Consider the following 18899-nt stretch of genomic DNA (forward strand, 5'->3'; position numbering starts at 1 on the left):
TATATATATATACACACACACACACACTTTAATCCAGTTATTTCTATCTTTTGCAGTAGTGTTTCAGTAGGAAATATCATCTTATATTTCCAAACATTCCTTTTGCTATTAATTGTAATAATCCAGTGAGATTTTTGTTTGCACAAGGAGTCTGACAACAGCCAGTGCTCCGAACAGAGATCTGATTTCAAACCATCATCCAGTCATTCTGGAATGACATGAAGAAACAGAAAAAACTTAGACAGACTAAATCCAAAAGAACTGTGGCAACAAAGCTGCAGTTGTCAGGGAACACAGACTGATAGTTCAGTGAGACAACAGTGATGGTTTTATTGTGACAACAGTGCACAATGGTTGTGAAGAAGTGCCGGTGTAGCCTGGAGAATCCTTGACAGTACTGTGAATGTTTTAGGCACTTGTGTAAAAATGATGTAAAGTGAGGATGCTTTCAAAAATAATGTCATAAATAGATTGTATTTATCAATTAACTTCTAATAACTAAATTAAATCAACATACGGTTGGTGGTATGGTGACCAGCTTTTGTCCTAGGTAGGCTTGCGCATAGTTTTTCAGGTGCAAGAAGGTTTTTTCAAGCATCTTGGAGATGTTGCCACAGTTCTTCTGAATTTAGTCTATCTCCGTTTTTTCTGTTTCTTCATGTCATTCCAGACAGATGATGGTGAAATCAGATCTCTGTGTGGAGCACTGGCTATTGTCAGACTCCTTGTGCATACAAAAATCTTACTGGATTATTACCAGTTATAATTAATAGAAAAATGTTTGGAAATGTAAACTGATATTTCCTACTGACACACTACAGCAAAAGATAGAAATAACTGGCTTAAAATGATTTTTTGTTGGTGAAAATACTAGTGGCCTAAGATTTTTGCACAGTAGTGTGTGTGTGTGTGTGTGTGTGTGTGTGTGTGTGTGCGCATGTTAATGTGGTTTATGAGGACACAAATTTGTATAATAACATGGGAATGACATAGGTATTACAACGAGAAGGTGATTTATGAGGACATTTTCAGTGTCCCAGTAATTCAAAAGGCTTATAAATAATTCAGAATTTGTTTTTTTGAAAATCTAAAAATGCAGAAAGTTTCCTGTAAGGGGTAGGTTTAGGGGTAGGGTTGGTGTAGGGCAATATAAAATACGGTTTGTACAGTATAAAACCATTACGCCTATGGAGAGTCCCCATAAACCATAAAAACAAACCTGTGTGTATGCGCGCACACACACACACACACACAGAGAGTCACAAACTGAAATCTAAAATCAGCTACAAGTGAATTTAGGAGTCACAACATTATATTGTGCAGTATGAAAATGGACATTAATTGTGAAATTATTAAATTAGTGTTTTAAAAAAATTACTTTAAATGAGTGTTAGATTCCTAAAAAAGTCTAAAAATAAGCAACAGAAATATCTTGGGTCTTTGAGTTAAAAAGGTTGAGAACCACTGATCTAGATGCACAGCAGAATAATAATTAGCTTCACCAAGAGTGGAGACATCTCAGTAGGTTATATGCAACAAAAACCAAAGTAAGGCGGTTAATGGGGCAGCATAAAAACACACTAACAACACGTATTTTACAGTTGCATTCCCTTTCAGGTACTCTGCAAACTTTCAGTCAAAGCAGATGTGTCCTGCTCCAGGTGATACATCAGCCTCATCTTAAAGAACACTGGAGGCCGCAATCCATTAAAACATCCCTGGGGGCTCTGACCTCACCTACTGGAGAAGCTTCATTTCACGGCCCTCCATATGCATTTCAGATTTAGCCAGGCCTCCCTTTGGTTTACTGTGTTCTCTATCCCTGTTGTTTTTCTTTAAGTGGGCTCTTGATTCTGTTGCGCTGGTAGGGCCACTTGTCATGATACAGAGTGCACCTGTAATGTCCCCTGCGACCCACAAAACACATAAATCACTTCAAAGAGCGGCTCCCCTAACATTCTCATAAAAAAGAGTCAGGCTCTGATTTATTTCTCTCTCCACAGATCTCTTTCTGTTTAGCAGTCCTACAACAACAAACATCTTCTAACATTGTACCTGCACTCTAAAAAATGCTGGGATACTTTTTCTACCCAACTGCTAGGTTGAGCCTGTTGGCTCATTGTTTTTTTCCAGTGCTCTGTAGTTTTTGTGTTACCCAGCCATTGGGTTAGTGGTTGGGTCCATCTCACTGACCGCTAAAACTATACACCCTCCCCCTCCCTCCAACGAATCAACCAAGCATGTGGCTACATAAACTGATTTTATTCGTTATAATACTAAATTAAATTTATTTTTATGCTAAAATATGTTCTCTATTCTCAGTACTGTTTGTTTATGGGCAGGTTATGAAGTCAGTCACAGAATCTTTCAGTTACAAGTGAAACGTGAGGCGGCGGTCTGAGGTTTGCAGTTCCCCTGCCGAACAGCTCAGATTTTGGGCGACACAGCGGCATGAGAATCAGCACTATTTTTGGTTAAAGGGGATAAAAGAGAAGTTGAGAGAATGGTTGAATACACTTGAATTAAAATGTTACTTTTAAATGTTACATTTTTGTATTCCTAAAATGCTTTTTTAACTAGTTTAAATGTATGTAATATTGCAAATTATGCTTTATTCACCCAAATAAATTCAATTTGTCTTAAATTTTAGTCCATGGATGTTCTTGCTTATTAATAAGTGCTCATCTTTTGATTATTGATGTTGCCTCTAGTAATTCTGTGTGATATTTTAAATTTCCAGCCCATTTTAAACCAGCAATATAATAATTTTTACACAATATTTCAGTTAAAAATAAAACAACCCATCATGTTGGGTAAAACATTTAACCCAACCAGCTGGGTCAAAATAACCCAGCATGTGTTCTGTCCACTATTTACCCAGCAATGGTTGTTTTTAAACCAGCATCTCATATCCGGCCCAAACGAACCGTCCCGTCAGATTAGATATATATGTAAAATGGAGGGGTTGAAAGAAGCTGAGATTTTGATTGATAATTTAAATATTCGATTCATATTACCAACAACGTAAAAATCAACTCCAAACATTGTATTGGTTCTTTTCATACCATTCGGATAGATCAGTAAAGGTGAAGATTGGAAATTCGTCCTCCTCCTCTGCACCACTCACATGTGAGGTACCTCAGGGGTCACTTTTGGGACCTATTTTTTTGGTTTGTATATGCTCCCCTTGGTTTCTATCATGAGGAAATATATTATTTGTATCACTGTTATGCTGACGATACCCAGATTAACATCCCTCTTAGCTCTGATAACACTTATTCTGACCTTTTCAGATGTTTCGAAGATATCAAATGCTTTGAAATGCAAGCATTGCAAATGCAATAAACTTTCTTTGTATTACTTTTATCCATGCATTTATCTCTTCTAGACTAGATTATTGCAATGCACTTTATATGGGTCTCAACCAGTCCTCGCATCTCTTCACTGGTTACCGGTGCAGTATAGGATCCATTTTAAGATTTTATTATTTGTTTTTAAAGCGTTAAATGGTGTATCACCATCATATCTGTCTGAACTTCTCAGCTACCAACAATCTTCTTGAACTCTCAGATCCTCTGATAAACTCCTCCTACATATACCTCACTCGCACTTGAAGTTTAAGATCGTTGCTCTGTAGCTGCTATTCCTTGGCTATTGGATGAATAGTATTTTATATTGTGATGAGAGGGGCGGGGCCGAGAGCCGTGGGAACGGAGCAAGGCCGGTGGAGTAAATGCTAATGCACGACACCTGCGCCACTCACCGGTCTCGAGTCCCAAGGAGGAGCTCCGGAAGGATAAAAGGAGGAGTGATGACAGTGTTCGACGAGAGAGGACCAGGCCTGGATTTCATTTTGTGTTCAGGCCGGAGCCTGCTGCCATCCGCCATGATGGGGATGAGCAGGGAACGGGGAACTCCTGCCAGCTGCCCGAACCCGGAGGAGCCGTCGCCGTCCACCGGGCGGCGGAGGAGTGTCGGGCTGTCCACCGAGGGCTATCTAGTGCCGCCGCCAGGCATCGCGGAAGAGTTTACCCAGCTGGTGGAGGGCCGAGCGGCAGTGTGTCTGGGAACCGGAACAAGGTTTTGTTTTTTTTTCCTCCTCTCTCATCTCTGTCTCTCCTCATCTTTCTGTCTCCTCACTCTCGCCTCGTCTGTCTGTCCTTACCCCCAGGTACGCCGCGGCCGCTGTGATCGGCTCCCCCAGTGGGGGGAGGGGGGGAGTAGAGCGCCGTCTCGTGAGTACCCCCCGGCCTGCGAGGGGCGATGGGGGTATGTGACGAGAGGGGCGGGGCCGAGAGCCGTGGGAACGGAGCAAGGCCGGTGGAGTAAATGCTAATGCACGACACCTGCGCCACTCACCGGTCTCGAGTCCCAAGGAGGAGCTCCGGAAGGATAAAAGGAGGAGTGATGACAGTGTTCGACGAGAGAGGACCAGGCCTGGATTTCATTTTGTGTTCAGGCCGGAGCCTGCTGCCATCCGCCATGATGGGGATGAGCAGGGAACGGGGAACTCCTGCCAGCTGCCCGAACCCGGAGGAGCCGTCGCCGTCCACCGGGCGGCGGAGGAGTGTCGGGCCGTCCACCGAGGGCTATCTAGTGCCGCCGCCAGGCATCGCGGAAGAGTTTACCCAGCTGGTGGAGGGCCGAGCGGCAGTGTGTCTGGGAACCGGAACAAGGTTTTGTTTTTTTTTCCTCCTCTCTCATCTCTGTCTCTCCTCATCTTTCTGTCTCCTCACTCTCGCCTCGTCTGTCTGTCCTTACCCCCAGGTACGCCGCGGCCGCTGTGATCGGCTCCCCCAGTGGGGGGAGGGGGGGGAGTAGAGCGCCGTCTCGTGAGTACCCCCCGGCCGGCGGGGCCGAGAGCCGTGGGAACGGAGCGAAGCCGGTGGAGTAATTGCTAATGCGCGACACCTGCGCCACTCACCGGTCTCGAGTTCCACGGAGGAGCTCCGGAAGGATAAAAGGAGGAGTGACGACAGTGTTGGACGACAGAGGACCAGGCCTGGATTTTATTTTGTGTTTTGGTTCTGTTTGTGCGCGACAGTCGTCCGCGAGGGGCTGTCGCACTATTGTGTTTATTTTGTTATTAAAGTTTTGGTTGAACGTTCGCCGGTTCCCGCCGCCTCCTTTCCCGATCTACAAACTTTGTTACATATATATTGTAATGTGTACTAACTTTTTTTATGGGTTATTTGTTGTTGTTTTTGTCTTTCTTTTATTTTCTTACTTCTTTATAGTATCTAAAGTATTTATTTATGTATAGCACTTTGGTAGACACTAGATGTTTGACCGAAATAAAACAAATTTTACAAGGTAAAAAAGTGTTTGTTTTTAAAGAATTAACTTTGTTTTTAAATTTAAATTTTCTTACTCCCAATATTTAAAAAAAATCTTTTTTTAAGTATAAATATATATTTTGTTGGGGTTTATGCTAGAAAAAAATCAGGGTGCTAAAGCTAAAGTAAAATCAAGCAACTAAACTTAATTCAAAACTAATTTTTTTGCTATTTTAGTAAAACTAGATAAAACACTGATCAAGAAAATTATTACTTTGCTGTGTCAACACAAAATATGCTAGCTGGTCAAATCATATTTGTTTATTCTATGAATGCCACAAACAGAAAACTGAAGGCACATGTGTGGCTATCACAGGCATCAACTTGTTATTTCCCAGCTTCCAATGTTTGCAAGCCCTTCTGCCAAAAGAGACAATATTTATTTGCTTAGCAAACACTTACTAAACTTGACTGACTTGTAATGTCTTACTCTTTACACCCTCTGTGCAGCTGTGGTTTTACTGGGAAGTAGGAGACACTGAGGTAAGCACCCCTTCTTAGAGTTCAGGTGGCTAAACTAAGAGATCTGTCCCAGAGACCACTGGATTAGCATGGCAACAGTCTTCTTTATACTGCTTGGAGAAGAGATGATTATTTTTGTTCTGTTTGTTCTCATTACCTCCTAGTTCCTTCACATTCAGTATTGCATTTTCGAATGGCACTGCCTTGATGCTGAAACCTGTGAAAGTAAACACGCTCATGTTAAAATTTCACAAACTTTGTGGTAAAGGACAATGTTTGAAGTATATATTGAATTATGAATTATATTAAATATAGAATATATATTCTATATATATATTCTATATATAAAAAAAGAAAGAATCTTTCTTTTGAAGTTTTGAATGACATGAGGTTACATTGATAATGACATCTGTGGAACATGCGATGGGACTGACCAAATCTGGACATGTACAGTATATGGGTGGTTTTTGCTACAGCGCTTTTAGCAAAGTTTTTAACCTACAATAATAATGCAATTTAATTATCAAAAGATACATCCACTTTTTTCCACTTGTGCAATGGGCATGAGGCTTCTGATTGACATTAAACACAGAAGACATTCACTTTGACATTACATCCGTTGTGTTAGTTTCTCACCAACGCATACAGAGGCAAACAGGGTAGACATTTGGTACTGATTAATGCAACTGAAAACATGTGAGACTGAACCTCCAAAGCCCACATTAATTTAAAGCTAATGTTCATGAGGTAAGTTTCATCAAATGCTCAACAGGTGAGAGTAAATATGTCATGAACAGGAGAGAAGCTCTATCTAGGTCTGTTTTTGCAGACTAGCGACTCTGACAACTTAATCTAACCATATTTCCATGACAGTCTGCCAAATAACACTTCGCTTTTGTAATTACTGCTTCACTAGACAGCCCAAGACAGGTGTTTGCTCCAAAGACAAAGGGCGGCCATCATTGGATGCACATTCTGGCTTTGTGTATCGTCTGGTGTGCTGTATACATCACACTCCGATTGTTGAAATGTGCCAAAGAAAGTTTGACACAATTGTGTCTTCTCTTGTGAAAAGAACCATTTGTTTTGTTGGTAAAAACGGAAGTGATGTCTTCCATCTCGAGAGGTGAAGAAATTCATGGATACACCAGCCTGTCGCCAGTGGCTCTAATGAAATCAACACTTTTGTCACAAGGAAGAAAGTCTATGTGACAAAACCCAGATGTTCTCAAAAAAAGACACATACATATGCTCGTTCTTTGGTAAAGTAGCATAGTGCTCAAATGGAGGCTCTGAGGTAACCTGCAGCAATAACTTTACACAGCGTTCAGTACTCAGAGAGGTTGAAAAGCAAATGGTGACAATGAAGAGATTTTTCAGATGTTCCAGAGCGCTGGGAAAGTGTATTGCCGGAGATATGATATATGTACTGAGTACAAATGTGGAAGCTTATGCAAACTCACTGCAAAAGTAGTTGTTGGAATGATTTTTCACATTTGTTTGAGAAACAGGAGCTGGGGTTTGCATTACTTGTCTTAGATTAAGTCTTTTTAGGTCTCGGGGCTAAATATGTGATTTGTCTCTCATATTTTGTTCCTTTGAAAAGCATGTTTTGTTGGCTTAAAAATGCTGCAGTACAAAGCTGCAGAGAAATGCTATATTACCTGCGGTTGGTACTGTGCCATCACTGATCTCATTGCACAAGCGAGATAACAGACTGGTCTTGCCGGCTCCACTCAGTCCAATGCACACGAGATCATACTCTGGTCTAGGAGGAGGGGGGGTCATACAGCACAACTTCTGGAGACACTAATAAATAAATTAAAAAAACAACAACAGAGAAGATAAACATGGTTAGTGACAACGAGTGGTGCACTTTTCACTAGCATGCTGATAAGGCTAAAATGAACAATTTAAGCATGTTTGCCAAAGAAGACAGTCTGAAAATAAACTGAGGAGCATGAGCTGACAAACGCTAATGAAGTTCTAAATAAAGACGTCTGCTGATGCCAATGAACTAATGCAGTGATTTGAAAGCAACACATCTGGAGGAGAACTCCTGAACTCACAATAAAATGACTTCACTGACAAAATGGGATATGAAATTCACCACACTGCTGTTGCTTTCTCATTGACCACGTTTACGTGTGTCCCTTCAACTCTGGCCATTTAATGTCCAAGGGTGCATTTTTATTAAATCTGATTTGTAACTTTTTGTTATATGAAGACCACATTAAAAACATTATTATACAATTTTTACTATGAGATTTATTTATTTTTTTGCCGTTTTTAAAATATTTTTTTTGTGCAGATTTTATTGTTTTACAAATAGAAAAAAAGACAGTATTTTGTGTGAAAATAACACCAATTTGACTGTGACTGTCCCAGATATGAAGTCATTTCCACCTCAATGAACAATTCTGCTGTTTCAAAAGTGAGTGTACTTGTTCAACAAGGAGATAACAGTATCAGTGAATAACATGCTTGAGATGAAATATGAGAATTAAATTGAAAGAAAAGACAATCTTTTTTTAAATCATCTGGAGATCATACTGAAAAAGCCAACAGAATGACGGAAAAGGTGTTTACATGTGGTGTTTACATTGGGTTTTGCTTAAACCATTTATGATAAAAGAATAATGTTTATTGAGTTTACTAGACCTTACAGGTTGTATGAGGGTTATTAAGTATAACTGGTGTAAGATTGTGCATCTAAACAAACTAGATGATTTACTGCCTCTCCTGCACTAATGTGGCTGAGACCTCCTTTCCTATTGCTTGATATTAGGGCAGGCTTTATTGTAGAATTTGCTTGCCCTAACATGTAAAATAGACTGTTACCAGACAGTCTAACGCAGTCTGTGTCTGTTTAGGGGGGAGGGTGTGGAAAAGAGAGAGAGAGGCAGGATTCTGAAAGCTTGTGTCCTCATGGCAGCAGACAGACCTGTCACTTTATGAATCACTGTCTTTGACTGGAGGCCTGCTGGGAGACATTAGGAGGCAAATGCTGTGTGAACCGTGAATGGAATGGTTAAAGCCGGTGTGGAGAGATCAGTATACAGAACTAAAAAGAGATATCTTTTATTAGCAGGACAGAACTAGTCTGGGCCAGGCAGGGCTTGATTCTGCCCTTCACCTCTGGATTTTTTCATTCCACATGGAAACATACTCGTTGTAGTCTCCATATAAAGAGCAGTTTCTTTATAAATAGACAAATGTAAATGTTATGCATTCTCATAAAGCAACATTACATTCCCAAAGGGCAAAAATATATCTGGCCAAAATATATTTTACATATAAGCTAAAATGTATGTTGTAAAGAGTGTGGATTAAGGAAATATATTTGTTAAATTTGTTCACATATTTCTTTTAAACATCCAAATGGCAAGCTATTGCATTTCATATGGACAATAAAATGCATTTCCAATCTTAAAATACATTTAAATTGTACTGGATTGGAGAGATATTAAAAATAGAAGGAAATAGAAGTTACATCCAAAATGATCAAAAAATTGATTTATGTAAATGTATTTTTAAATCCATAAGAGCAGTATTTTTTGAACATTTTTAATGTTATTCTGAGACATTTAAAAATATCTGGAAAAAATATATATTTTGCTGTATGAGTTTGTGTGACTTTGTGTAACTGTGTAAAGTGCCGTTAGTCAAAACTTCTAAATTCTGCCACAGAGCCCCATCTTCTAACGTTACAGCTCACTCATGTATTATGTAATTCTTCCTGAATCCTAATATGGACAGCAAAGGCTTGTAGGCAAACAAATGTGTCATTTTCTCTGGTGCTCTTCCATCACTAAAATCCTAAATGGCTTTCACAGGCCCTTCACAGGAACAGCCACAGAGAGGCCGCCCTACATAATCGGTCGGCCGCATATGCTTCTGCTTTGTCACACAGCAACCTGGGCATCTGGTTCTGTAAGAGGCTGATGAATTTACCCTATTCACCCCACCTTCACTTACAGTGCTCAGATGGGATGATAAATTTACATCAGTTGCTAAAGGCACGTCCTGGAGCTTTGACCCCACGGCCCATCAGGGTTCCCACAGGAGCACAGGGCCACACACTTCAGCGCCCCATGTTGTTGCAAGAGAGCAAAATAAAGGATTTCCCAGGTGTCCGAGAAGAGAAGTCACATTTAAAACAACTGTTTGGTCAGGATTTTTCTCGTGCCAGTGAGGCAGGTTGAAACAGACACTCCTGCCAAAAAGGGTTTCTATATGTCGAGAAATGCTAACTCTTGATTGATTCTTTTGGCTCTCGTCATATTGGACGCATTTTAATTGTTCATGAGCCTCGAGACATTACCTCACCGATGTTGGGGCAGTTGTAAAAGCTGATGAACTGCTTTTTATGTAAATGAAGATGTTTGAAGGTATAAATATTCCAGACTGACAACAGCTGTGACACGGCACTGACACATTTTTAGATGAAATGTTTCGCTAAAAGGTATACGCAAAAAAATAAAAACTCTCAAGCCCCCTTATCCCACGCAGCTTTCTATTTAAAAAAAGATGTCAAGACATCAAACGGCCGATGTAATTAAAAGGCCTGGCTGAGTTCCAAGCCCTGGCACCAAAACAAAGATACGACAGCGCTAGAATCCAGAACGGCAGACAGGAGAACACAGCTGGGCCAAATCCACTCAGCATTGCCACATTATTGAATCTTCAGCCCTTATGGAAGCAACACTGAACAATGCGCCACTGCAAAAACAACTCCCTGCCTGCCAACTTCTACTGAATGGACCCCTCGGCTGAGCGAAGGGGACCCTGTCTGCTCCATGCAATAAAGAAAAACAGTAGTCTGACTTCCATCATGAGAAATGTAACATGCTCTGCATTCTGCCGCTCTGGAGCATAGTGAACAGCAGCAACAACAGCGATCACTCTGCGGGGTTATTGGCCAAAGGCTTAATCCTTACAGACACATACTGTATAGAGATACTGTTGGTTGGGGGGAGGGGGGTCTAAAGGGTCCGTCTGCCCCCCGGACATGCGATGGCCAGCCGTTGCTCACTTGTCTGCTCTATTTTAAATGACAGCTTTGTATTTTTAGAGCCAATAAATGAGGGGGTGAAAGCAAGGGAAGCACCACGCAGACAGACAGGGCTCACATTTCACTCATTTGCCCTCTGAGAGTGTGAAGACAGAGCAGACGTCTGCCATTGAAGCGTCAGGCAGTGATGCCATCCTGTTTGCCCCACCTGCGCCTTTATGCATCGCCCATTGCCATGGCTTTGACAGTGACACTGTTTGGCACCTCAAAGGATTTCAGCATTCTTGCACCTCAAAAAATGACCTCATCCTCATATCATTACAAATATGTACATTGTTATTTTGATCATGGAACACAAAACAACAATCATTTTTAAAGAATCTTCATATACATTTTTCATATACAAAAATACAATAAATGTAATAACATTAAAAAATACCATTGGTAATTAATACATAAATTAATAAAATAACTAATGGTGATTTATGACCTGCACGAGGGGGCTTAAGTTTGGGTCTTTTCTAAGGATACACAATATATCATTATTATATCAGTTATTGGCAGATATTAGAGTTTTTTATTTAAATTTATTGGATATGCATCAGATGATATTGAATCGTGGATGTTAATTTTCCCTATTTTTACATTTAAATTACCTTTGCCATCATCCAATGGACACTTGGATGTTTTTAAGGCATAAATAATCATTGCAATCTTTGTCAAATATCAATATTAATATTTATTTTTAATACTGTACATTATAATGTTACAATTCACTTGTAGCAATTAACATTTTTATGTAGAGAAAATAGAATGTAGACATATAGAATTTCAGTATCAGGCTTTTAGCAGTATCAGTATACATGAAAATAATTATCTGCTTATTGTTATCAGACAGAACTTTTAGATGAATCTTCCTTACATAATGCTAGCGTCTTGGCATGGCACAACTGTAGACCACACAAGGTTCACATTTCCTAACATTGTGAGTTCTGCATTGAATGAAATTCATCTGACTTGTTTGTTAATGGTGAGGGTGTACTACCAGCAGTAATGTCACATCTTTTACGGTGTAATGTGAATGGAGAATTTCATTTGGGCTGAATAGGTACTGAATTCAGCACAAACCTGAGCCAATATGAATCCCCTTCCAATGCCACATGCATCAGGTTCATCTTTCACTGATCGGGAGGGTGTGTCTCTGGAAGTAAAGACATAGATCATCTACTGCTTTCAATCGATGGCACGCTCAAGTAAGCCCCCCTTTGCCAGATCAGCGTATTCCATCTTGCTATTAATTCAGGGTGTGGAAGTAAACTGCACTAGATTTAAATGGCACATTGGGAAATTATTAGCCAAAAATTGTGCCAGCAATGATCAACAAATAAAAAAATAATAATAATAAAAAAAATAAAAAAATGCATAGCTGTAATCAGTCATAGCAAAGAGCCAAACAGCTTCAGGTCATGCCAAAACAAGTCCATAATGAACAACATCTGATAAAAATAGCACTGCGGAGTGGAAAATGTTGCAGTAAAATTAGCGCAGGTCCACATTCACTACAGGACATCATATTTCACCTTCCCAAACCAGCCTTATTACAAGCGAAATGTGCCAAATGCATTATAGCATGAAGTTGAATAACAAGGCAACTAAAAAGCAGTATCAACTGCACAACCCTCATAATGTCTGGAGACTGACTTGTTTACAGACTTTATTTCTCGTTATTACTGCTATATCTTATAATTGTAACTTTATATCTCAAAGCTGACTGTTTCTCATTACTACTGCTATATCATGTAATTGTGGTTAATTCTTGTAACTGTAACTTCTTAGTTATTCAGTTATTTTCTCTCAAAAATAACCTTTTCTTGTAATGGTGAATTCGTATCTCAAAGCTGACTTTCTCATAATTGTAACTATTTCTAATAACTGCAACTTTATATTTTTAAACTGTCACAATTACAACTTTTATATTATCCTTTGTAATGGGATTCCATACAAGTTATTACTTTCCCTATTATTTTCCCTTCACATTTTTACATGTTTTTTGACTAAACTACTGGCAGGAATGTATTGTCACAATATGTAAACCAATCAGGAAATCTTAGCAAGTAACATTTAGCCTATTGCATTTATTCCTTATACATATCTGGACCACAATGAATGAAATGACAAAGTTATGACTTACAAGGTTAAACACTGGTTTATAATCAATTCTCATAAGATCAAATGTCAAAGTATGTAAAGCGAAAAATGTAAAGAATGTAAAGCGGTCATTACAAGGGTTTTGGGGTCTCCCTGATTTCAAATAGTGCACAAATATTTTTAAAACGTACACATGATCTGCAGTTATGCCAACATCAGTAGCTTTTACTGCACTAATTACAATGTTGATGCTTTTCCAGGGTGTTTTGGGGTCAGTCAGGTTTGTTTTTATTGTGTCCAAAACAGACTACAGTAAGGGCCAATGAGCTTGCGAGCGGGGGAGGGGCAGTCGGGAGCAACACCAGACACAGACATAGACCCAGGCAGACCAGTCTTAGCCTGGAACTCCCAAACAGACCTCACTATCATCCCAGCCGGCGACCCTTCCCTGCCCAGACACCCGCTAGCAACACTTGTCTGCAGGGCTCAGAGGTGACCTTTGAATTGACAGTGCTTTATATGGATGTCCAGATGGAGCAACAGTGTAATACACACCAGTCATAACACGGTTCTGACTACACTCCAGCTCATAGTGAGAGTCCATGGCAGTCTGGGGTGATGGGAGTTTACCTTCATTCATATTTTTTCTCTTCATGTTGATGTTTGTGACTTACAGAGGGTTGGCAAGCGTAGGGCTGGGGGGAGCGGTTATATGGACTGTGATGGGGTTGGAGTTTGTGCCAGTAAAGTGGCGCGCCACATATGGAGAGAGGTGAAAAATACATGCCAGTTAGAGTGTTGTGCCCACACTATACCTTGCTATCGCCATACCAACCTCAGGCTGGTTACTACAGTACAGTGTTGGGTAAATCTGTAAAGAAACTACGTTTGAAACTCAATGAGTTGCAAGTTCGCTGTGCTACTTAAAATAAAACCTGACGATATGTTTCCCATATTAAAGTATTTAGTGTATCCAAAATATGAAAACGGTTAGCTTTCATACTTCCTAAAAGCTGAGCTATACATTGAAAAAACCTTAATGAAACATTTATAGGCAAAAGTTTAACACTTTCTTTTCTTAGAAATCTTTGCACACACATATTCCCCCAAGTCTCAGAAAAGAGTGTGCACAAATTGGTACAAAAGCTTGCCACTTTTAGGGGCAGAGACAGTACAAAGTTGTCCCTTTAAGGGTGACAAGCTGCTGCCCCCATAAAAGTAAAATTTTTGCAAATTTTTTCTGTATAAGAATTCAGAATTTTTGTTAATATCGTCTTTTGAACTGCTTTGCAACATGTTAGCCTGACAATGTGTATTTTCATACCTGCAACCTGAACCAGTGAAGATCCTCCACACTTCAAGAGCCACTTCATTGATGTTTACTATATAGGGCTACAGCTCCCCCTAGCGACCACTGTATGTACTGTATTTACTTGTAGCTGACAAGTCCTGCTGTTATCCATCACAAACTGACCATATTTTCTCATTATTGATTTGTTTGACGCTTTCTCAATATTGTCGTAATAGTAAACTGCACATATACACTTTGGCTTATCACACATTGAAACCATGCTTCATGAAACTGAATAACTGTGAGTCCACAGTGTCCAGATTAATTTTCTCTCTTTAAAAAATAACTTTTTCTGCTCAAAGTGCATTTCTTATATCACATTTTTTCCTAAACAGTCACATATTTGAAAAGAAAGAATATACAGTAAATTAGTATATGAGTTAGATAGTCACCCCAACCAATCACAAAATAAAAAAATAAAAAAAGCTGGTTTTATAAGAGCTCCATGATTGAGAATTATTGAGAAGATTGAGAATTATTTCTCTAATGAACATCCCATAAGTAATGTCAAGCCCTTTCCTAGCACAAGCCTTCCGACAGAGGTTAAAAACAGCCGTGGAAAAAATTTGGACTGAGGACGGGAAAAATATTTCCCAGTAGGTGATCCTCTTGCTGATATCAGGTTACTTGTGACTGGCCACATGAATGAACCCCAGTAACCTACATACATGGGCACCTTCAGTTCCCTTTCAAGCCCTTAACTTAGCCCCCTTGGCCCTTTATCCAAAACAGGAGAAACCCTCAGACAATAGAGCGGTAGTCTCTACTGTCATGGCCCACAACAGGCCCCCCAGCTGCGCTCCACATGCACCACAAACACTTCAGCCTCATCACAGGGGATTATCAAACCTTGTGCAGCCATTGTTCTGACCTACCTTGGGTGGCTCGGCTTCACCAGATAGCTGTCTTTTACTGGGCCATTTCTTTGGGTTGTAGCCCCCTATGTCTGCATAAGACCAATGTGTGGGGAGGTGACAAACCCCCAGAAAGGAAAGGGGGGTGGGGGGGCACGCAGCTGTAAATCTTGATGTCACCAACGGGAAGGCTGTTGCGGACCATTACCATAAATCTGACAAACGCTAATTTGATGGGAGGCTGTATCTGTCTGGGCTCAGGCTGGTCTAGACGGCCTATTGAGAGATCCTATGGCAAGGGGAATGTTTTGTTCCCCCACCAGGACCATCTGGATATAGCAATAAGCGGCAATCGGCACAGTTCACACACCGATTAAAGTGGGCCCTTGCACTTGTAATAGGTACATTCCCCAGCTCACCTTCCAATACACATGTACAGGTCATTTCAAAGAGGTTGTTTGTCATAAGATCATTTAGTAAGAATTATGCTAGAATCATAATCATCATGCACAGAATTGATTGGAAGTTGCCTTGAAATGAATAGTTCACTTGAAAAAAAAAAATCGATAACACTTTCTATGAAGCCCGTATTTATAATACATTATAAGAGTATTCTTAGGGCATTATAATGAATGCATTATGTATTGTAAAAAACCTTATAATATGTTGTATCTTTTCATGAGTATTCATAACAACAGTTTTAATGCATTATAATATTTACTTATTTATAGTTATAGCTTTTAAGATTATGATTTATAATACACAATGAACACACTGCATCCACTTAACTTACAATTTATTATCTTTCCCATAGTTATAATGTATTAAAAGTCTCATATCTTGCCATTGTTAACTTGTTACTTTATTTAATTCTGACAAAGACCACTTCTAAATAATAGCATCAGCCATAAGATCAGATCAGATATCTGATCAGATGAATGTGTAATATGGAACATTTGATTTTAACTATTTATTGTAATATCAGTAAGATACTGTACAGATCTTGAATAAATAATGTCAAGATATGACTTATAATCAGGGTTTAAATTGGGACGGGGCCGTCCGGGGATGAGCCCCGGCACATAGACTCCAGGGCTTGACATTAACGCTTCATTAACGCCAGACAAATAACATGAGTAAAACATCAATAACAAAAAATAACTATGTAAACACCAAAACGCAAGTATTATTTTGATTTTATTACATTTAGAGTAAGTGGCGAATAGCGGATATAGCTGTATATCTTATGCATCTATATTGGCGGAATAAGTTTGCGCTGCTGAGGCAGGCTCACGCAGCCTCTCCAGGAGAAATCAAAACGCGCAACACTAAAAACTCAGCATCCTGATCGAGGTAAAAATTCAAAATGGAAAGTTTTTATATTTAAAATACAGTTAGTTAGGCAACATCACACAATGTTTTCACCATTACAACTGTTTAATAGTTCTATAAACAGTTCAATAAGAAAATACAATAATATTAGGTCACTTAAATTTTAGGCAGAACACAGCGCACCTCACCTCACAGCAAACAGCCGATTCATTGCTGATTGATTCCGTGTTTTGAACAAATCGGTTGAGTCAATGTTGCATTAGCCCATGCATAAACATCTGATGAATCTGCCATTTGAACGAATCGTTTGAATGAACAACTCAATGACTCACTCATTAAACGCTCACTACTGGCACCTACTGGCATTTTAATTTCGTTGAAAAGTATCATTTTCACCATCATTTCTTGTTTGTATATAAAAAAATATTTTAAAGAATCTCATAATATTATTTAATGCAGTTGTATTTTTCAGTGTAAATGATTTAATTTGATAACGTATAGATAATCACATTATTATAATTGAATTTATAGATCAAATGTAAGAACCTGAAATGAAAGTATTAATGAGATTAGTGGGAAAATGCCCTCTATAAAGATTTTAAAAATGCCCTTGGATAAAATATAAAAAACACGCAGATCTATATGTCACAGCTGATAGAAAACTGATGAGAATATTGCTTCAGAATAAATCATATTTGCAAAAAACAAAACACACACACACACATACATATTTATATATATATACACTGTGTATGTATATATATATAAGCTCGATACCATAGAGTCCCCCCACATTGCAAATCCCAATTTGACCCCTGCTTATAATCCATTATAAATTAAGTGGATTTAACATGCTGTTTATTGCGTGTTATACATAATCATACTCATAAAAGTTATAACCACAAATAAGTTTTATAATGTATTATAATTGATATGATTATTTATTTATATATAACTATTTTTATAATGCATTATGCAGTCATTATAATGCCTAAATGATACCCTTATAATGTTATAAAAATGGGCTTCATAGAAAGTGTTACCAAAAATTCAAATTATTAAATTTATTTATTTATTATTTATATTCCAAACCAGTATGATTTTCTTTCCTCTGTGTAAAGGTGCAGTCACATTTACCAGTGTTCAGTGTATGTCTGCATGACATCCATTCATTTCAACAGGGATCCACGTAACTGGGAATTTCTACGAAGGCAAAAGATTTCCCCAAGCAAATTTCAAGGGTTCAAACTGTTTGCACAGATTTGCCATGTTAACCAGCAGAAAGCTGCTTGGTTTGAAAGAAATGTCATAAATGAAAGCGTCATAAATGTATGAAAAAGTGGTCTATATTACTTGTGAAGTATGAAGAGGAACAGAACACAATTTAAGTCAAGATTCACTGACATCCACTCTAGCTCTCCTTGGTGCATGGAGAAAAGTAAAAATGTCCAATTTAACGATTAGTGAATCATGTTTTTTGGAGTCTCTCTTTTCAATGTATCTAAATTTCTATTTTACAAAACAAGAGTGAATCATTTATTCATTAGGGATGTCCCGAGCCGATCTCAAGGATCAGGATTGGGTCTAATAAAGCATTTTTAACTGATCGGTAACGGCTTTCCTAATCCCGATACTTATTTTACATCAGCTGTCATGCCGGTGATGTGCAGAAGGTTGCGGCATGTGCCTTTAAGTGGGTTTATCAACTGCCATTGAAAGGAAAAGAAGACGCTCACATGTGCGTGCTGCGTGACGTGCGAGAACCAGTGAGGTCTGTTTAAAGACTTTAGATATACAAAGACGGTGCACTCCTATTACTTAGGAATGGGAACATTTTAATCATAATCTTGGTAAACAGTTTTGGAGAATTTGATGTTTTCCCATTCAAAGAGCTAGGAGTTGTACTCGGAGTTGCTGAGTGAAATGACTTGCCGAGTACCACAGCTACTTTTAAATCCATTTACATGTTATGCCCCCTTTTGTTCCACTTTGATTTGATGACCTCTCTGAACCTCAAAATAAACCAGAGACACTTTTATTTTTGATTTGTTTATTTTCAACATGTGTTCTAATTTTATGACCCTGTTACACAAGTCATCTAGACAAATACTAGGGCATAACTATCATCCTGAGCACCAAGCAATAAGCACAATCTGAATAGGAATGCTCTCCATCTTCCTTTTCCCTCCTCTACTTCACTTCCTCAGAGGTTAAGCCTGTTGTGAAACATCAGTTACGTTCTGAGTGATAATTTGACAATAAGAGCAGTCTTAAGTCATCAATCAGAACTATGTTCACGCCCTTTTCAGCAAACGTATGCTGACCCAAACCTATCTTAGCATTCACAGCTAAGATAATAACCTAATACTTCAGCTAAGCACACCTGGCAAAACCTAGCTGTA

General features: G+C 39.0%; 1 protein-coding gene across 1 annotated transcript in view; it reads right to left on the minus strand.

Annotated features, from left to right (window-relative positions):
* LOC107602028 (ADP-ribosylation factor-like protein 15) overlaps nt 1-18899 on the minus strand; it is a 140294-nt gene that overhangs the window by 78497 nt on the left and 42898 nt on the right. The window contains exons 3-4 of the mRNA XM_016294416.1: nt 7463-7607; nt 5956-6015 (exon numbers count right to left, since the gene is read on the minus strand). Of these exons, the coding sequence (XP_016149902.1) occupies nt 5956-6015; nt 7463-7607 (205 nt within the window). The remainder of the gene's footprint in view (nt 1-5955; nt 6016-7462; nt 7608-18899) is intronic.

Source organism: Sinocyclocheilus grahami, unplaced genomic scaffold (genome assembly GCF_001515645.1).
Source record: "Sinocyclocheilus grahami isolate Dianchi unplaced genomic scaffold, SAMN03320097.WGS_v1.1 scaffold317.1, whole genome shotgun sequence".
Taxonomy (NCBI): Eukaryota; Metazoa; Chordata; class Actinopteri; order Cypriniformes; family Cyprinidae; genus Sinocyclocheilus; species Sinocyclocheilus grahami.